Source organism: Oncorhynchus mykiss, chromosome 13, assembly GCF_013265735.2.
Source record: "Oncorhynchus mykiss isolate Arlee chromosome 13, USDA_OmykA_1.1, whole genome shotgun sequence".
Classification (NCBI taxonomy): Eukaryota; Metazoa; Chordata; class Actinopteri; order Salmoniformes; family Salmonidae; genus Oncorhynchus; species Oncorhynchus mykiss.
In genome coordinates this window covers 72,794,033-72,816,278 of record NC_048577.1, presented here as the reverse complement: position 1 = coordinate 72,816,278, position 22,246 = coordinate 72,794,033, and the positions used below count along the sequence as shown (strand labels likewise).

Genomic DNA, 22,246 nt, shown 5'->3' with positions numbered 1-22,246 from the left:
ACACTAGGACTGTCTGAGGGGTCTGAGTTGGTAGGGGAGAACTAGCTGTTATTGGGAGAGAGGTGTTGAACACTAGGACTGTCTGAGGGGTCTGAGTTGGTAGGGGAGAACTAGCTGTTATTGGGAGAGAGGTGTTGAACACTAGGACTGTCTGAGGGTCTGAGTTGGGAGGGGAGAACTAGCTGTTAAAGAACACTAGGACTGTCAGAGTGGTCTGAGTTGGGAGGGGAGAACTAGATGTTACTGGGAGAGAGGTGTTGAACACTAGGACTGTCTGAGGGGTCTGAGTTGGGAGGAGAGAACTAGCTGTTATTGGGAGAGAGGTGTTGAACACTAGGACTGTCTGAGGGGTCTGAGTTGGGAGGGGAGAACTAGATGTTATTGGGAGAGAGGTGTTGAACACTAGGACTGTCTGAGGGGTCTGAGTTGGGAGGGGAGAACTAGCTGTTATTGGGAGAGAGGTGTTGAACACTAGGACTGTCTGAGGGGTCTGAGTTGGTAGGGGAGAACTAGCTGTTATTGGGAGAGAGGTGTTGAACACTAGGACTATCAGAGGGGTCTGAGTTGAGAAGGGAAAACTAGATGTTATTGGGAGAGAGGTTTGGAACACTTTTTCCATATTGGTCTAGTAACTAATAGGTGATGACACCAGGCAGGCCAAAACTCCACCCCACCAAAACAGGCTGAGATTTCAGGCGGTCTTTTCAAACAGCTCTTATACTAAAAGGACATGATTATGATTTTCCCCAATTACACAGTATTATTCCAACCTCATGGTGTGGTAATATACAGCGTCATCGGAAAGTATTCAGACCCCTGGACCTTTTACACATTTTGTTACGTTACAGCTTTATTGTGAAATGTATTAAATCATCATTCAATCTCCACACAGTACCCCATAATGACATCACAATACCCCATAATGACATCACAATACCCCATAATGACATCACAATACCCCATAATGACATCACAATACCCCATAATGACATCACAATACCCCATAATGACATCACAATACCCCATAATGACATCACAATACCCCATAATGACATCACAATACCCCATAATGACATCACAATACCCCATAATGACATCACAATACCCCATAATGACATCACAATACCCCATAATGACATCACAATACCCCATAATGACATCACAAAACCCCATAATGACATCACAATACCCCCTAATGATATCACAATACCCCATAATGACATCACAATACCCCATAATGACATCACAATACCCCATAATGACATCACAATACCCCATAATGACATCACAATAACCCATAATGACATCACAATACCCCATAATGACATCACAATACCCCATAATGACATCACAATACCCCATAATGACATCACAATACCCCATAATGACATCACAATAACCCATAATGACATCACAATACCCCATAATGACATCACAATACCCCATAATGACATCACAATACCCCATAATGACATCACAATACCCCATAATGACATCACAATACCCCATAATGACATCACAATACCCCATAATGACAGCTTATTGATTTATTTTTGCTCATTTATAAAAAACGGAAATATCCTATTTACCTAAGTATTCAGACCCTTTACTCAGTAACTTGTTGAAGCACCTTTGGCAGTGATTACAGCCTCGAGTTTGGCACACCTGTATTTGGGGAGTTCCTCCCATTCTTCTCTGCAGATCCTCTCAAGCTCTGTCAGGTTGGGCGTCGCTGCACAGCTATTGTCAGGTCTCTCCAGAGATGTTCGATCGGGTTCAAGTCCGGGCTCTAGCTGTGCCACTCAAGAACATTCAGAGACTTGTCCCGAAGCCACTCCTGCATTGTCTTGGCTTTGTGCTTAGGGTCGTTGTCCTGTTGGAAGATGAACCTTCGTCCCAGTATGAGGTCCAGCGCTCTGGAGCAGGTTTTCATCAAGGAACTTTCAGTACTTTGCTCCGTTCATCTTTGTCTCGATCCTAACGAGTCTACCAGTTCCTGCCGCTGAAAAACTTCCCCACAGCATGATGCTGCCACCTCCATGCTTCACCGTAGGGATGGTACCAGGTTTCCTCCAGAGTTGACGCTTGGCATTCAGGCCAAAGAGTTCAATCTTGATTTCATCAGACCAGATCAAATCTCCACATAGGATTTCTGGAGCTCCGTCAGAGTGACCATCGGGTTCTAGGTCACCTCCCTGGACCAAGGCCCTTCTCCCCTGATTGACCAGGTTGGCCGGGTGGCCAGCTCTAGGAAGAGTCTTGGTGGTTCCAAATGTCTTCCATTTAAGAATGATGGAGGCCACTATGTTCTTGGGGACCTTCAATGCTGCAGAAATGTTTTGGTACCCTTCCCCAGATCTGTGCCTCGACACAATCCTGTCTTGGAGCGCCGCTGTCAATTCCTTCAACCTCATGACTTGGTTTTTGCTCTGACATGCACTGTCAACTGTGGGAACTTAAATAGACTGGTGTGTACCTTTCCAAGTCCAATCAAATTTTACAAATTTTACCTTTCCAAGTCCAATCAAATGAATTTACCACAGGTGAACTCCAATCAAGTTGTAGAAACATTGCAAGGATGATCAACGAAAACAGGATGCACCTGAACTCAATTTCGAGTCTCAAAGCAAAGGGTCTGAATACTTATGTAAATAAGGTATTTCTGTTTTTTTTTTATTTTATAAATGAGCAAACATTTCTAAAAACCTGTTTTCGCTTTGTCATCAGGAGGTATTGTATGTAGACTGCTGAGGATAAAAATAAAAAATGTAAATCCATTTTAGAAAAAGGCTGTAAAACATGGGAAAAGTCGATGGGGTATATGAATACTTTCCAAAGGCACCGTGTATAAAACCCAGGAAAAGCACATTGTGGACTGCACTGGGCCTTTACAGAAGAAACACAGACCTGCACTCAGTTCATTAAGCTGAAAAGAACTGACGTGATATTGGCTAGAGCAGTGTGCTTTTTCCCTTTCAACACATGACTCTCACGCACCTGCAACAAGCCCGAATCACATGGGAGAGTGATTTTCCTCACGTTGAATGTCTTGATTGCACTATATAATAGTGACAGAGGTAGAATAGAGGGGTTTGAAACTGCCAAGGTGGTGGAGACCAGTGCTGCCTCCTCTCAACTCAGTTGTAACTGTGAAATCACTACCCTGGTCACCATTATCTACAGATGTGGGTTTAGAGGCATGTTAAATCACTATCCCTGGTCACCATTATCTACAGATGTGGGTTTAGAGGCATGTTAAATCACTATCCCTGGTCACCATTATCTACTGATGTGGGTTTAGAGGCATGTTAAATCACTACCCTGGTAACCATTATCTACAGATGTGGGTTTAGAGGCATGTTAAATCATTATCCTGGTCACCATTATCTACAGATGTGGGTTTAGAGGCATGTTAAATCACTATCCTGGTCACCATTATCTACTGATGTGGGTTTAGAGGCATGTTAAATCACTACCCTGGTCACCATTATCTACAGATGTGGGTTTAGAGGCATGTTAAATCACTATCCTGGTCACCATTATCTACAGATGTGGGTTTAGAGGCATGTTAAATCACTACCCTGGTCACCATTATCTACAGATGTGGGTTTAGAGGCATGTTAAATCACTATCCCTGGTCACCATTATCTACAGATGTGGGTTTAGAGGCATGTTAAATCACTATCCCTGGTCACCATTATCTACTGATGTGGGTTTAGAGGCATGTTAAATCACTACCCTGGTAACCATTATCTACAGATGTGGGTTTAGAGGCATGTTAAATCATTATCCTGGTCACCATTATCTACAGATGTGGGTTTAGAGGCATGTTAAATCACTATCCTGGTCACCATTATCTACTGATGTGGGTTTAGAGGCATGTTAAATCACTACCCTGGTCACCATTATCTACAGATGTGGGTTTAGAGGCATGTTAAATCACTATCCTGGTCACCATTATCTACAGATGTGGGTTTAGAGGCATGTTAAATCACTACCCTGGTCACCATTATCTACAGATGTGGGTTTAGAGGCATGTTAAATCACTATCCTGGTCACCATTAGCTACAGATGTGGGTTTAGAGGCATGTTAAATCACTACCCTGGTCACCATTATCTACAGATGTGGGTTTAGAGGCATGTTAAATCACTATCCTGGTCACCATTATCTACAGATGTGGGTTTAGAGGCATGTTAAATCACTACCCTGATCACCATTATCTACAGATGTGGGTTTAGAGGCATGTTAAATCACTACCCTGGTCACCATTATCTACAGATGTGGGTTTAGAGGCATGTTAAATCACTATCCTGGTCACCATTATCTACTGATGTGGGTTTAGAGGCATGTTAAATCATTATCCTGGTCACCATTATCTACAGATGTGGGTTTAGGGGCATGTTAAATCATTATCCTGGTCACCATTATCTACAGATGTGGGTTTAGAGGCATGTGAAATCACTATCCTGGTCACCATTATCTACAGATGTGGGTTTAGAGGCATGTTAAATCATTATCCTGGTCACCATTATCTACAGATGTAGGTTTAGAGGCATGTTAAATCCCTATCCTGGTCACCATTATCTACAGATGTGGGTTTAGAGGCATGTGAAATCATTATCCTGGTCACCATTATCTACAGATCTATGTACATCTCTTATTTAATTCAACCGAGTAGACTAGTACAGTACCAGGCAACAATTTGAACACACCTACTCATTCAAGGGTTTTTCTTTCTTTTCACCATTTTCTACCTGATAAAATAATAGTGGAGACATCAAAACTATGAAATAACACATATGGAATCATGTAGTAAGCAAAAAAAAAAAAAAAAAAAAAAATGTTAAACTAATCCAAATATATTTTATATTCTTTAAAGTAGCCACCCTTTGCCTTGATGACAGCTTTGAACACTCTTGGCATTCTCTCAACCAGCTTCATGAGGTTGTCCCATTGAATGCATTCTAATGAACAGATGTGCCTTGTTAGAAGTTAATTTGTGGAATTTCTTTCCTTCTTAATGCGTTTGAGCCAATCAGTGGTGTTGTGAAAAGGTGGGTGGGGGGAGGGGGGGAGGTACAGAAGGTAGTCTTATTTGTGGTATTACAAAAAAAAATCTAAAAACCAGTTTTCACTTTGTCATTATGGGGTATTGTGATGTCATTATGGGGTATTGTGATGTCATTATGGGGTATTGTGATGTCATTATGGGGTATTGTGTGTAGATTGATGAGGGGGAAAAACAACAACAATTTAATCAGTTTTAGAATACGGCTGTAACGTAACAAGATGTGGAAAAAGTCAAGGGGGTCGGAACACTTTCCGAAGGCACTGTAGATGTTCTGTCTCTGTCCACAACAATTTAACATTGTTTTCTCTTTCAGAAACTGTCACAGTCCTTGGTTTCAAATACAGCATTCTTCCAAACATAGTAAATAGACCGGTAGCTTATGTAAAAGTATAGTATATGCGACAGGAGCACAACATCACAGCCTAATGAATCTCAGAGCCTAGGCTATAGCAGATAGAAATACAATAATATAGGGCCTCATTGTCCAGGCGGAGTTACCTATATAGCAGATAGTTACCTATTCTTCTCAGAAATGTCGCACAAAGTTATTTAATGTGGCGTTTACACAGCAAAATGTATAGATGAGGCCCCCAGGGGCGAAGACCCCTGGTTTACCTTACCTGTGCAGTACACTGTTTTGGCCACCGTTGCCATGACTACGCTGGTCAGCCCAGTCCCTGCCCCCAACTCCAAGACGGTGGCTCCTCTGAATGTAGTTGGCTGAGACAGGATTAAATCAGCCAATAGGAAGGCGCCACGCCAGACCTAGTAAAAGAGCCACACAGCACCTTCAGAAACTATTCACACACCTTGGACTTTATCCACATTGTGTTGTGTTACAGCCTGAATTTAAAATGGAATACATGGAGATTTTGTTGGTCACTGGCCTGACACACAATACCCCATAATGTCAAAGTGGAATTAAGTTTTTTTGATTTTTTTTAAACCAAAAATATATAATATGAAAAGCTGAAATGTCTTGAGTCAATAGGTATTCAACCCCGTTGTTATGGAAACGCCTAAATAAGTTCAGGAGTAAAAAATGTGCTTAACAAGTCACATAATGAGTTGCGTGGACTCACTGTGTGTAATAATAGTGGTTAACATGATTTCTGACCACGTCATCTCTGTACCCCACATATACAATTATCTGTAAAGTCGAGATGTGAATTACAAGCACAGAATCAACTATTAAAGACCAGGGAGGTTCTCCAATGCCTCGTTAAGAAGAGCTCCTATTGGTAGACATTGAATATCCCTTTGAGCATGGTGAAGTTATTAATTACACTTTGGATGGTGCAACAATACACCCAATCACTACAAAGATACAGGCGTCCTTCCTAACTCAGTTGCCGGAGAGGAAGGAAACCACTCAGTGATTTCACCATGAGAACAAAGGTGACTTTAAAACAGTTACAGAGTTTAATGGCTGTGACGGGAGAAAACTGAGGATGGATCAACAACATAGTAGTTACTCCACAACACTAACCAAACTGACAGAGGGGAGTTTTTCAGGATAAAAAAAAGAAACTAAATGGAGCTAAGCACAGGCAAAACCCTAGAGGAAAACCTGGTTCAGTCTGCTTTCCACCAGACACTGGGAGATGAATTCACCTTTTAGCAGGACAGTTACCTAAAACACAAGGCCAAACATACACTGGAGTTGTTTATGATCCTGAGTGGCCGAGTTACAGTTATGACCTAAATCTACTTGTAAGTCTATGGCAAGACCTACAAATGGTCGTCTAGCAATGATCAACAACCAATTTGACAGTTTGAAGATAAAAAAAAATAAAAGAATATTTAGGAAATGTTGAACATCTAGGTGTGAAAACTTTTGTAAATTAGTTATTTCTCTACATCTTTCTAAATAAATTTGCAAAAATGTCAAAAAACATGTTTTCTCTTTGTCATTATGGAGTATTGTGTCTTGATGGGTGAGAAAATAAATCAATTGAATCAATTTTGAATTCAAACTGTGGAATAAGTCAAGGGGAGAGAGAGAGAGAGAGAGAGAGAGAGAAAGGCAAAGAGAGAGAGAGAGAGAGAGAGAAAGGCAAAGAGAGAGAGAGAGAGAGAGAGAGAAAGAGAGAGAGAGAGAGAGAGAGAAAGAGAGAGAGAGAGAGAGAGAGAAAGAGAGGCAAAAAGAGAGAGAGCGACACTCACCTGTTTGCCAACATCTTCTAAAGGCGTGGCCATAGTGTGTTCTGTTAAAGACATGTTGGATTTAAACAGTTATAACACACATAAACACAGTTATAACACATATAAACAGTTATAATACAGTTATAACACACATAAACACAGTTATAACACATATAAACAGTTATAATACAGTTATAACACACATAAACACAGTTATAATACAGTTATAACACACATAAACACAGTTATAACACATATAAACAGTTATAAAACACAGTTATAACACATAAACACAGTTATAACACACAAACAGTTATAACACACAGTTATAACAGTCATAACACAGTTATAACACACATAAACACAGTTATAACACACAAACACAGTTATAACACACATAAACACAGTTATAACACACATAAACACAGTTATAACACACATAAACAGTTATAACACACAAACACAGTTATAACACACAAACACAGTTATAACACACATAAACACAGTTATAACACACATAAACACAGTTATAACACACATAAACACAGTTATAACACACATACAGTTATAACACAAATAAACAGTTATAACACACCATTATAACACACATATAAACAGTTATAACACAGTTATAACACACATAAACACAGTTATAACACACATACAGTTATAACACACAAACACAGTTATAACACACATAAACACAGTTATAACACATATCAACAGTTATAACACACCATTATAACACACATATAAACAGTTATAACCAATATAAACAGTCATAACACAGTTATAACACATATAAACAGTTATAACACATACAGTTATAACACATATAAACAGTCATAACACAGTCATAACACACAGTTATAACCCACCACTTCTGCCTCTCAGACCTGTCTCCACTCAGCTCTTCAGGAATTACATTGGACTAAAAACAAAATAAGTGACCAGGGTCAGTCAGCGGTAGAAACAAGTCCTGTTCTCTTCTCACCTATCCTGATGACGTCTCTAGGACACTCCTCCTCCTCATCCTCCTCCTCTTCATCTCTTCTTGCCTGGCTGAGGATGATGGGGTAGACCATGTCTCTGTCCCTCTCAGGGAGTCTTTGTCTGGGCCTGGATAACATGTACAATATTTAGTCATGTCTCTATCTCAGACTGTCTAGACAGGTATAACATGTACAATAGTTAGTCATGTCTCTATCTCAGACTGTCTAGACAGGTATAACATGTACAATATTTAGTCATGTCTCTATCTCAGACTGTCTAGACAGGTATAACATGTACAATAGTTAGTTAGTCATGTCTCTATCTCAGACTCTGACAGGTATAACATGTACAATAGTTAGTTAGTCATGTCTCTATCTCAGACTGTCTAGACAGGTATAACATGTACAATAGTTAGTCATGTCTCTATCTCAGACTGTCTAGACAGGTATAACATGTACAATAGTTAGTTAGTCATGTCTCTATCTCAGACTGTCTAGACAGGTATAACATGTACAATAGTTAGTCTGGAACAGCGAAGGGAAACTTTGATGGGGAAATGGGCCATAAAAAAAGAGAAGATTTATCTATGTTTATGTTATTACTACTTTGCTGCAACTCCACACATTCTGCTACAGGGTAGAGAGAAATGTTTGCTGTTTTTAATATGATACCTGAGTGAGATTGACGAACAAAATCAATGCGGGCTCCTCGGTCGGCAATTCGACCATGATATACTACAAGTTTACATAGCTGGCCGCTAGACTAACTTACCAATATAAAAAACAAGTACTAAATAATACTGAGAGAGATAATTGAGTGACTGTCATAAGAAGAGATGCACAACCACATTTCTATATAATGCTGAGAGAGATAATTGAGTGACTGTCAATAGCTGTCATAAGAAGAGAAACCTTGCCGATGCACAACCACATTTCTAAATAATGCTGAGAGAGATAATTGAGTGACTGTCATAAGAAGAGAAACCCTGCTGATGTACAACCACATTTCTAAATAATGCTGAGAGAGATAATTGAGTGACTGTCAATAGCTGTCATAAGAAGAGAAACCTTGCCGATGCACAACCACATTTCTAAATAATGCTGAGAGAGATAATTGAGTGACTGTCATAAGAAGAGAAACACTGCTGATGTACAACCACATTTCTAAATAATGCTGAGAGAGATAATTGAGTGACTGTCATAAGAAGAGAAACACTGCTGATGTTCAACCACATTTCTATATTGGACCTTGGTGTATTCTACCATTCTATTGATCCACTGGCCGTAAAACATCTACAGGACAACAATCAAATGAAGGCTATAAAACACAAAGGGAAGGTTTGACTGTAATAACTGTGGTGATGTGGAGGTGCGATGTAACTGACCTGCGTGGTACCTCTAAATCTCCATCTTCATCCAGGGGTGGTTCTACCCCTCCGTCCTCATCCCTGTCAGCCCCTCTGTCCTGATCCCTGTCCACTCCTCCATCAGCCCCTCGGTCCTCATCCCTGTCCACTCCTCCGTCAGCCCCTCGGTCCTCATCCCTGTCCACTCCTCCGTCAGCCCCTCCGTCCTCATCCCTGTCCACTCCTCCGTCAGCTCCAGTCTCACTCCCTCTAGCATCTCCCCTTCCACTCTTCTCCTGGGTGTCGCGGTCTAACTTTTCCCCTCCGCAGGGGGAACCGAGGTCACAGGTGCGCTGCTTCGTTCCGTCCCACAGGATTCTGAACCGGGAGATGAAAACTAGACACACAGGCTGCGTTTAGACAGGCACCCCAATTCTGATCTTGTTTTCACTCATTGGTATTTTGACCAATCAGATCAGCTCTGAAACAGATCTGACGTGAAAAGATCTGATGTGATTGGTAAAAAGACCAATTATTGGGGGAAAAAAATACCAGAATTGGGCTGCCTGTGTAAACACAGCAATGGAGGGTTGGGACAGTTCCGTTGACATTCAGGAAAGACCTACATTGAAACTAAATTAAAACATTTTCATAATTTAATTTTGTGTAATTTTACACACACACACACACACACACACACACACCCCTCCAGTACCTGGTTGTCCTACGCGGTTGAGGCGTGCCATGAGGTGGCGAGAGTTGGGCAGCAACAGGTGAACGTCAGACAGCACCGTGTCATAATGGAAGGTGATCTGGTCCATGACTCACCCTGCATGTCATCTACCTGCCTGCAGCACACCTGGGCAACACACACACACACGTCACACACACACGTTGCAAGCACAAACTGACACACAGGGGCATATATACATTTGTCGCAAGCACACAGGTCACACACACACACTTTTAAGAGCTTAAACTACCAAATGGGCTGTATTTCAGGTGAAATAAAGCCTGTCTCTGTTATCTGTTAGACAGGTGAAATGCAGCCTGTTATCTGTTAGACAGGTGAAATACAGTCTGTTATCTGTTAGACAGGTGAAATACAGTCCTGTTATCAGTTAGACAGGTAAAACACAGCCTGTTATCTGTTAGACAGGTGAAATACAGTCTGTCCCGGGACCTCAGAACTAAAAGACAAGGCCAACAGCTAAATGGATTCCCCAACCCTCAGCCAGAGGCAATCTGCGGCTCAGCAAAGTGCCCTCTCCAGCATCACAGTGAACTGTTGTAGCAGCAAGCCGCCTCATAGCTGGAAAAGCACCAATTGACTTCGCCATAGCTACCGACTAAGGAGAGTGTGTTGACGACCCTGTATTCATTATGTCAACAAGAGACATCATAAATGGTTCTTAAACACAATCTTCTTAGTCGGTGTGGCTAAAATGTATGTTGTTATGCCCTGCAGTTAGCAGCCAACGTTACTTATAACTGTTAGCGGTCACTCACCTTTCCAGTGGTAGTTAGCTAACTTTTCTAGCCAGAAGCTGTCAATGAAAATGCTGCTAAGACGTGTGTCTGGTAAACATGTATTGATTTGGTCAAATAAACTAGCCTTCTCTACGGTGGGAACTTCTGACAAACGTAACTGAATGGGTGGGAGGTAACCTGCTAGAAACATGAGCTAGCTTGATGCTAGCTACTCTGATAATGAATGACTTGGCAAGGTCCAGGGGCAGACTAACTAACTAACAACGACGCTAGCTAACGAGGGACATTTAACGGGCACATTTAAATGAAACACTTCCAACACATGACATTCAATACAGTCTAATAACATAAACACGCATTTAATTCACTCTGAGCTTACAACGACGCGCAGACTGTCTCAAATATCAGCTTCCAAGTCGTACAGAAATAACACTAGGTGTACAGTATACAGGCGGTGCCACATTATTATTTCACCCACCAACAAAGGAAACAAAAGCCATTCAAAACGTTCCGTGTGCTACGCATCTAGAAATAACTCAATATGTAAACCACAACACTGCTCCGAAAGGATTTAAATGACATTTGGATTAGAATTCTAATTTAAACATAGTTAGAATTTCACTTAGATTGTGATTAAATATCTACATGTGTGTGTTGTAGACACTTTTCCTCACTCAAATAATAAACATTTTAAAACTCTGATTAAATTAACATAATGTGTTCAACACTTTGAAACGTTAAACTGTCCCTACTGTGAAGCATGGTGGTGGCAGCATCATGCTGCGGGGATGTTTTTCAGGGGCAGGGACTGGGGGACTAGTCAAGATCCCTACTGTGAAGCATGGTGGTGGCAGCATCATGCTGCGGGGATGTTTTTCAGGGGCAGGGACTGGGAGACTAGTCAGGATCCCTACTGTGAAGCATGGTGGTGGCAGCATCATGCTGCAGGGATGTTTTTCAGGGGCAGGGACTGGGAGACTAGTCAGGATCCCTACTGTGAAGCATGGTGGTGGCAGCATCATGCTGCAGGGATGTTTTTCAGGGGCAGGGACTGGGGGACTAGTCAAGATCCCTACTGTGAAGTATGGTGGTGGCAGCATCATGCTGCGGGGATGTTTTTCAGGGGCAGGGACTGGGAGACTAGTCAGGATCCCTACTGTGAAGCATGGTGGTGGCAGCATCATACTGTGGGGATGTTTTTCAGGGGCAGGGACTGGGAGACTAGCCAGGATCCCTACTGTGAAGCATGGTGGTGGCAGCATCATGCTGTGGGGATGTTTTTCAGGGGCAGGGACTGGGAGACTAGTCAGGATCCCTACTGTGAAGCATGGTGTTGGCAGCATCATGCTGTGGGGATGTTTTTCAGGGGCAGGGACTGGGAGACTAGTCAGGATCGAGGGAAAGGTGAACGGAGCAAAGTACAGAGAGATCCTTGATGAAAACCTGCTCCAGAGTGCTCAGGACCTCAGACTGCTGAGAAGGTTCCAACAGGACAACGACCCTAAGCACACAGCCAAGACAATGCAGGAGTGGCTTCGGGACAAGTCTCTGAATGTTCTTGAGTGGCCTAGTGAGAGCCCGGACTTGAACCCGATCGAACATCTCTGAAGAGGCCTGAAAATAGCTGTACAGCGACCCTCCCCATTCAACCTGACAGAGCTTGAGAGGATCTGCAGAGAAGAATGGGAGAAACTCCCCAAATACAGGTGTGCCAAGCTTGTAGCGTCATACCCAAAAATGCTCGATGCTGTAATTGCTGCCAAAGGTGCTTCAATAAATTACTGAGTTAAGGGTCTGAATACTTATGTAAATGTGATATTTATTTGATTATTTCTTTGCCACATTCTTTGACAACTGACATTTACTCCTGAGGTGCTGACCTGTTGCACCCTCGACAACTACTGTGATTATTATTATTTGACCATGCTGGTCATTTATGAACATTTGAACATCTTGGCCATGTTCTGTTATAATCGCCACCCGGCACAGTCTAATAACAGAATTCCACTTTGACATTATGGGGTAAATGTAATCCATTTTAAATGTAACACAACAACGTGTGGGGAAAGCCAAGCCAAGGTCTGTGAATCCTTTCTGAAGGTGCTGTAAGCACCTGGTCCTTATGAACTTTAGTCAATGATCAACACATGTATCTTTGCTATATTGTTTCAGAGATTTTAAAAGTTATTGTGTTGAGTTACATAGCTTTTTTTTTAAATTTGATTTACTTCTCTTGGTAAATGATTGAATGGTCACTAATCCCATTGGGAATGACACCGAATCCTAGATGTATCAGACACCAAGATCAAACCTATGATGGTTTGAGTGGCGTTACGTACTCCAGTGGGATATTTTATCAGTTGAAGCAAATCAAACCCCCTTCCAAAACGTAAATGAAAACTTTAATAACGGTTTTGTCTTTGACTTGAGTGGTTGTGTTGAAATCACCAATCAAAACATTTACATTGAAGATCTAAACATTTAGAGAAAGGTTTCTCCAATGCTGGGTAATAGTCATTCTGATTGGCTGGTATGTACCATGCCTCATCCAGCGCTGGGTAATAGTCATTCTGATTGGCTGGTCGGTGGCATGCCTTCTCCAGCTCTAGGTAAAAGTCATTCTGATTGGCTGGTCTGTAGCATGCCTCCTCCAGCGCTGGGTAATAGTCATTCTGATTGGCTGGTCTGTAGCATGCCTCCTCCAGCGCTGGGTAAAAGTCATTCTGATTGGCTGGTCGGTGGCATGCCTCCTCCAGCGCTGGGTAAAAGTCATTCTGATTGGCTGGTCTGTAGCATGCCTCCTCCAGCGCTGGGTAAAAGTAATTCTGATTGGCTGGTCTGTAGCATGCCTCCTCCAGCGCTGGGTAAAAGTCATTCTGATTGGCTGGTCTGTAGCATGCCTCCTCCTGCGCTGGATAAAAGTCATCCTGATTGGCTGGTCTGTAGCATGCCTCCTCCTGCGCTGGGTAAAAGTAATTCTGATTGGCTGGTATGTACCATGCCTCCTCCAGTGCTGGGTAAAAGTCATTCTGATTGGCTGGTCTGTAGCATGCCTCCTCCAGCGCTGGGTAAAAGTAATTCTGATTGGCTGGTCTGTAGCATGCCTCATCCAGCGCTGGGTAAAAGTAATTCTGATTGGTACGGTCCATACATGTCTCAGAGAAACACAGAATCAATTTGAGAGATGGTACGGTCCATACATGTCTCAGAGAAACAGAATAAATTTGAGAGATGGTACTGTCCATACATGTCTCAGAGAAGCACAGAATCACTTTGAGAGATGGTACTGTCCATACATGTCTCAGAGAAACACAGAATCAATTTGAGAGATGGTATTGTCCATACATGTCTCAGAGAAGCACAGAATCACTTTGAGAGATGGTACGGTCCATACATGTCTCAGAGAAACACATAATCAATTTGAGAGATGCTACTGTCCATACATGTCTCAGAGAAACATATTATCAATTTGAGAGATGGTACTGTCCATACATGTCTCAGAGAAACACATCATCAATTTGAGAGATGGTACGGTCCATACATGTCTCAGAGAAACACATCATCAATTTGAGAGATGGTACGGTCCATACATGTCTCAGAGAATGCCCAGTGTGGAGTTCCTGGGTTGCCGTGGTTACACGGGGTCTGCGGTTCTGAGGCCGGATGGACGTACTGCCAAATTCTCAAAAATGATGTTGGAGGTGGCTTATGGTAGAGAAATTAACATTACATTCTCTGGCAGCAGCTCTGGTGGACATTTTCTGCAGTTGGCCTGCCAATTTCACGCTCCCTCAAAACTTGAGACATCTGTGGTATTGTGTTGTGTGACAAAACTGCACACATTTGAGTGGCCTTTTACTGTCCCCAGCACAAGGCGCACCTGTGTAATGATCATGCTGTTTAATCAGCTTCTTGGTATGCCACACCTGTCAGGTGGATAGATTATCTTGGCAAATGAGAGATGCTCACTAACAGGGATGTAAAACAGATGTGTGCAGAACATTTGAGAGGAATAAGCTTTTTCTTTGTGGGATTTCTAGGATCTTTTAATTCAGCTCATGAAACATTGGACCAACACTTTACATGTTGCGTTTATACTTTTGTTCAGTGTATATTCCTGCACACATATGACAGACAGTTGATGATCAGAGCACGTCTTTGGAGTCTCTGAGCCAGAGGAGCGCGTATTAATCCTGCTGTAGGACTCATTGCAGCCAGCACTAGCAGGTCAAATGAACGGCTAAAAAGAATCCAAAATACATATTTGTAAAACCCATAGAGATAGATAGAGGACTCATCTTTGTGTCTGTGCCATTATAGCGTCTGTGACAGCATGGGCAGATGCATAGAGATAGATAGAGGACTCATCTTTGTTTCTGTGCCATTATAGCATCTGTGACAGCATGGGCAGCTGCTTAGAGATAGATAGAGGACTCGTCTTTGTGTCTGTGCCATTATAGCGTCTGTGACAGCATGGGCAGCTGCTTAGAGATAGATAGAGGACTCGTCTTTGTGTCTGTGCCATTATAGCGTCTGTGACAGCATGGGCAGCTGCTTAGAGATAGATAGAGGACTCGTCTTTGTGTCTGTGCCATTATAGCGTCTGTGACAGCATGGGCAGCTGCTTAGAGATAGATAGAGGACTCATCTTTGTGTCTGTGCCATTATAGCGTCTGTGACAGCATGGGCAGCTGCTTAGAGATAGATAGAGGACTCGTCTTTGTGTCTGTGCCATTATAGCGTCTGTGACAGCATGGGCAGCTGCATAGAGATAGATAGAGAACTCATCTTTGTGTCTGTGCCATTTTTATTGACACGGTCTGTGAACTGTGTTGTGCACATTTGAAATTGGCACAATACCTGTTAGCAAAGGTGTCAGCTAGAGATGACATGCAGGAGCTTGCAGGGACCTGTAAGTCTTGCTTAATGTCTACGTTGATGGTAATTATCATTTTCGAATCTGAGAGTAAATAGAGACAAATATATTGATAAAAGTCACCTTGTCCCAGAGAGATTTACATGGTTACCAAAACGTCACGCCTCCAGTATTTATGCTGCAGTAGTTTATGTGTCGGGGGACTAGAGTCAGTTTGTTATATATGGAGTACTTCTCCTGTCTTATCCGGTGTCCTGTGTGAATTTAAGTATGCTCTCTCTAATTCTCTCTTTCTTTCTCTCTCTCGGAGGACCTGCCCCCTAGGACCATGCCTCAGGACTACCTGGCATGATGACTCCTTGCTGTCCCCAGTCCACCTGGTCATGCTGCTGCTCCAGTTTCAACTGTTCTGCCTGCGGCTATGGAATCCTGACCTGTTCACCGGACGTGCTACCTGTCCCAGACCTATTATTTGACCATGCTGGTCATTTATGAACATTTGAACATCTTGGCCATGTTCTGTTATAATCTCCACCCGGCACAGCCAGAAGAGGACTGGCCACCCCACATAGCCTGGTTCCTCTCTAGGTTTCTTCCTAGGTTTTGGCCTTTCTAGGGAGTTTTTCCTAGCCACCGTGCTTTTACACCTGCATTGCTTGCTGTTTGGGGTTTTAGGCTGGGTTTCTGTACAGCACTTTGAGATATCAGATGATGTACGAACGGCTATATAAATACATTTGATTTGATTTGATTTGATGAAACACAACCCTTATTTTAACTGTATCTGAAATCCCCTTTGGATAAAATGAATGGTGGGAAAAACGATTGGAACCATTTCCCTGTTTGACCGCTAGGTTTTATGGGTATTATGACACCTCCACCGTGGAGCTCACCTCCACCGTGGAGACTTCCACTGTCTCCAAGAGTTGCTGAATTTCCAATTTATTCTCACAGGTGAGATGAAATTGTATAATGTATCGACTTTGCTCATGATGCGATCCGCTCAAATGTAACACCTGTAATTACAGCCGATGCAAACGCAGTAACTTTGATCCCAACAGCACAAATATACTGTAGGTATCCGGTGTATTATATTGGTCAATGTTTTTTATAGGAGCACCAGTGCTACCAAATCAAAACTCCATGGCGCACAGCAAAATATTTAACTTATTTTTTTATTTTTTTAAGTAAGATATAAGAAAAACAAGCAGCAGTAAATAACAATAGTGGGGGCACCTGTGTCGATGTAATTGAGGTAATTATGTACATGCAGTTAGGGTTATTAAAGTGGCTATGCATAGATAATACCAGAGAGTAGTAGCAGCGTGGGGGAGGGGGGGGGGGGGGGGGGGTGAAAATAGTCTGGGTAGCCATTCGATTAGATGTTCAGGCGTCTTATGGCTGGGGGGGGGGTTAGAAACTGTTGAGGAGCCTTTTGGTCCTAGACTTGGCGCTCCGGTACCGCTTGCTGTGTGGTAGCAAAGAGAACAGTCTATGACTATGGTGACTGGAGTCTTTGACGATTTTTAGGTTCTTCCTCTGACATCGCCTGGCATAATGGTCCTGGATGGCAGGAAGCTTGGCTCCAGTGATGTACTGGGCCGTACGCACTACCCTCTGTAGCGCCTTGCGGTTGGAGGCCGAGCAGTTGCCATACCAGGCAGCGATGCAACCAGCTCTTGATAGTGCAGCTGTAGAACATTTTGAGGATCTGAGGACCCATGACAAATCTTTTCAATCTCCTGAGGGGGAATAGGTTTTGTCGTGCCCCCTTCACGACTGCTACCGATACTGCTACTGATACTACTTCTGATACTACTGATACTACTATTGATGCTACTGATACTACTACTGATGCTACTGCTACTACTATTGCTGCTAATGAAACTACTGATTCTATTAATACTCCTACTGGTATTACTACTGATACTACTGATACCACTACTGATGCAACTGATGCTAATGATAATACTGTTACTACTACTGATGCTGCTAATCCTACTGATGCTACTGATACCACTGATACTGATATTGATACTACTGATACCACTGATACTGATACTGATACTACTGATACTGATACTACTGATGCTACTGGTGCTATTGATGCTGCTGATGGTACTGATACTACTGATGCTACTGATGGTATTGATACTACGGATACTGATACTACTGATACTACTGATACTGATACTACTGATACTCCTAATACTACTGATACTGATACTACTGATACTACTGTTGCTACTACTTATACTACTGACACCACTACTGATGCTACTACTGATACCACTACTGATGCTACTGATACTACTGATACTACTACTGATACCACTACTGATACTACTGATACTACTGATACTACTGATGCTACTGATACTACTGATACTACTGATACTACTGATGCTACTGATACTACTGATGCTACTGATACTACTGATACTACTGATACTACTGATACTACTGATGCTACTGATACTACTGATACTACTGATACTACTGATACTACTGATACTACTGATGCTACTGATACTACTGATACTACTGATACTACTGATACTACTGATGCTACTGATACTACTGATGCTACTGATACTACTGATACTACTGATACTACTGATGCTACTGATACTACTGATGCTACTGATACTACTGATGCTACTGATGCTACTGATGCTACTGATACTACTGATGCTACTGATACTACTGATGCTACGGATGCTACTGAAGCTAATGATAATACTGATACTACTGCTGATGTTACTGATACTACTATACTCATACTACTACTAACACTGACACTACTGATACTAGTGTTACTACTGATACTGATAATGATACTACTGATATTACTGATACTACTATTGATACCAAAGATGCTACTGATACTACTGATACTGATACTACTGCTACTACTACTGCTACTACTATTGATACTAATGATACTAGTGTTACTACTGATGCTACTGATACTACTATTGATACTAGTGATACTACTAGTGATACTACTGATACTACTATTGATCAAATCAAATCAAATTTTAGTGATACTACTAGTGATACTACTATCGATACTACTAGTGATAGTACTGATACTACTCTTGATACTACTGATACTACTATTGATACTAGTGATACTACTAGTGATACTAGTGATACTACTAGTGATACTACTGATACTACTATTGATACTAGTGTTACTACTGATACTAATGATACTACTATTGATACTAGTGATACTACTGATACTAATGATACTACTAATGATACTAGTGTTACTACTGATACTAATGATACTACTATTGATACTAGTGATACTACTGATACTAATGATACTACTATTGATACTAGTGATACTACTGATACTAGTGTTACTACTGATACTATTGATACTAGTGTTACTACTGACGCTACTGATACTACTATTGATACTAGTGATACTACTAGTGATACTAGTGATACTACTAGTGATACTACTGATACTACTATCCCACGCTACCCTCATCTGGCCCAGGACGGTACTACACCGTACTGATCGACTGTCTGGTAGGACAGGGTTTTCCTAACTTGTTCCTGGCCCACCCTCTGGGTCCTGGGCACCTCTTAGAGACAGTCCACAACAGCTCTCCATCTCTTTATCTTTCACCCCCTGTATTTCTCTTATTCCCCCTCTTCCACTGTGTGTGTTTGACACTCTGATCTCTCACTCCCACCTAATCTCTATCTCTGTTCCTCTCTCTCTCTCTCTCTCTCTCTCTGTTCCTCTCTCTCTCTCTGTTCCACTCTCTCTCTGTTCCACTCTCTCTCTGTTTCTCTCTCTCTCTGTTTCTCTCTCTCTCTGTTCCTCTCTCTCTCTCTCTCTCTCTCTCTCTCTCTCTGTTCCTCTCTCTCTGTTCCACTCTCTCTCTGTTCCTCTCTCTCTCTGTTTCTCTCTCTCTCTCTCTCTCTCTGCCTCTCTCTCTCTCTCTCTCTCTCTCTCTCTCTCTCTCTCTCAAATTATTATTATTATTGACTTTTTCAATGTTAATCTTCATCTCCCTCGCTCTATCTTATGACTTTTACCCTCTGTTTCCCTCCCTTTTACTCACTCTCTCTCTCACTCTCTCTCTCTCTCTTCTTGTACTCTTCCTCTCTCCCTCTGTGTTTCCCTTCCTTTTCCTCTCTCCTCCTTCCTCTCTAACTCTCTTCTTGTCCTCCTCCTGTATCCCTCTCTCTGTGTTTCTCTCCCTTTCCCTCTCTCTTCCTCTCTCGTTTCCCCTCTCTCTCTCTTCTTGTCCTCCTACTCTCTCCCTCTGTGTTTCTCTTCATTTCTCTTTCTCACTCCCTCATGCTCTGTACACCTCTTTCTTTCTCGCTCTGATTTGCCTCACCAGGTCTATCACTCTCTCTGTTTCTCTCTCTCCTCTCTCCTCTCCTCTTCTCGGGTATGGTGAGGATGACTCTGGGAGCTCTGGCACTGTTTGTAGCTGTGTGTGGAGTGTCCAGTTTTGTGTTGCTGGGGGTGGCTATAGGGACAGACTACTGGTACCTGATAGATGTCGCTCAGAGGGAAAACATCTCCAACCTCTCTCTCAACTCACACTCAGGACTCTGGAGGACCTGCAACTGTAAGTCACTGCATGTTACGTTTCTTTTAGCAGGGAGTCAGATACTGGTCCTTTGTGGCTTAGTGTGACCATCTGTAGCTCAGCTGGTACTACCAGGTTATAACATGTATAGTGTGACCATCTGTAGCTCAGCTGGTACTACCAGGTTATAACATGTATAGTGTGACCATCTGTAGCTCAGCTGGTACTACCAGGTTATAGCATGTATAGTGTAGTCCCCTGTAGCTCAGCTGGTACTACCAGGTTATAACATGTATAGTGTGACCATCTGTAGCTCAGCTGGTACTACCAGGTTATAACATGTATAGTGTGACCATATGTAGCTCAGCTGGTACTACCAGGTTATAACATGTATAGTGTGACCATCTGTAGCTCAGCTGGTACTACCAGGTTATAACATGTATAGTGGGACCATCTGTAGCTCAGCTGGTACTACCAGGTTATACCATGTATAGTGTGACCATCTGTAGCTCAGCTGGTACTACCAGGTTATAACATGTATAGTGTGACCATCTGTAGCTCAGCTGGTACTACCAGGTTATAACATGTATAGTGTGACCATCTGTAGCTCAGCTGGTACTACCAGGTTATAACATGTATAGTGTGACCATCTGTAGCTCAGCTGGTACTACCAGGTTATAGCATGTATAGTGTAGTCCCCTGTAGCTCAGCTGGTACTACCAGGTTATAACATGTATAGTGTGACCATCTGTAGCTCAGCTGGTACTACCAGGTTATAACATGTATAGTGTGACCATATGTAGCTCAGCTGGTACTACCAGGTTATAACATGTATAGTGTGACCATCTGTAGCTCAGCTGGTACTACCAGGTTATAACATGTATAGTGGGACCATCTGTAGCTCAGCTGGTACTACCAGGTTATACCATGTATAGTGTGACCATCTGTAGCTCAGCTGGTACTACCAGGTTATAACATGTATAGTGTGACCATCTGTAGCTCAGCTGGTACTACCAGGTTATAACATGTATAGTGTGACCATCTGTAGCTCAGCTGGTACTACCAGGTTATAACATGTATAGTGTGACCATCTGTAGCTCAGCTGGTACTACCAGGTTATAGCATGTATAGTGTGACCATCTGTAGCTCAGCTGGTACTACCAGGTTATAACATGTATAGTGTGACCATCTGTAGCTCAGCTGGTACTACCAGGTTATAACATGTATAGTGTGACCATCTGTAGCTCAGCTGGTACTACCAGGTTATAACATGTATAGTGTGACCATCTCTAGCTCAGCTGGTACTACCAGGTTATAACATGTATAGTGTAGTCCCCTGTAGCTCAGCTGGTACTACCAGGTTATAACATGTATAGTGTGACCATATGTAGCTCAGCTGGTACTACCAGGTTATAACATGTATAGTGTGACCATCTGTAGCTCAGCTGGTACTATCAGGTTATAGCATGTATAGTGTGACCATCTGTAGCTCAGCTGGTACTACCAGGTTATAGCATGTATAGTGTGACCATCTGTAGCTCAGCTGGTACTACCAGGTTATAACATGTATAGTGTGACCATCTGTAGCTCAGCTGGTACTACCAGGTTATAACATGTATAGTGTGACCATCTGTAGCTCAGCTGGTACTACCAGGTTATAACATGTATAGTGTGACCATCTGTAGCTCAGCTGGTACTACCAGGTTATAACATGTATAGTGTGACCATCTGTAGCTCAGCTGGTACTACCAGGTTA

General features: G+C 42.3%; 2 protein-coding genes across 4 annotated transcripts in view; one reads left to right on the top strand and one right to left on the bottom strand.

Moving 5' to 3' along the window:
• LOC110517412 (methyltransferase-like protein 22) overlaps positions 1-11,559 on the bottom strand; it is a 28,429-nt gene extending 16,870 nt beyond the window's left edge. The window contains exons 1-7 of one of the 3 annotated variants that reach the window (XM_036942123.1): positions 11,426-11,444; positions 11,065-11,117; positions 10,271-10,414; positions 9,595-9,952; positions 8,212-8,336; positions 7,239-7,279; positions 5,693-5,837 (exon numbers count right to left, since the gene is read on the bottom strand). In XM_036942123.1, coding sequence (XP_036798018.1) covers positions 5,693-5,837; positions 7,239-7,279; positions 8,212-8,336; positions 9,595-9,952; positions 10,271-10,376 — 775 coding nt within the window. In that variant the 5' untranslated portion in view covers positions 10,377-10,414; positions 11,065-11,117; positions 11,426-11,444. Of the gene's footprint in view, positions 1-5,692; positions 5,838-7,238; positions 7,280-8,211; positions 8,337-9,594; positions 9,953-10,270; positions 10,415-11,064 lie in introns of all 3 variants that reach the window. The other 2 variants (XM_036942122.1, XM_036942121.1) reach the window with 2 other exon arrangements.
• An 8,689-nt stretch (positions 11,560-20,248) lies between these two features.
• LOC110517414 (transmembrane protein 114) overlaps positions 20,249-22,246 on the top strand; it is a 49,287-nt gene continuing 47,289 nt past the window's right edge. Inside the window, exon 1 of the mRNA XM_036942120.1 lies at positions 20,249-20,529. Coding sequence (XP_036798015.1) covers positions 20,349-20,529 — 181 coding nt within the window. The 5' untranslated portion in view covers positions 20,249-20,348. The remainder of the gene's footprint in view (positions 20,530-22,246) is intronic.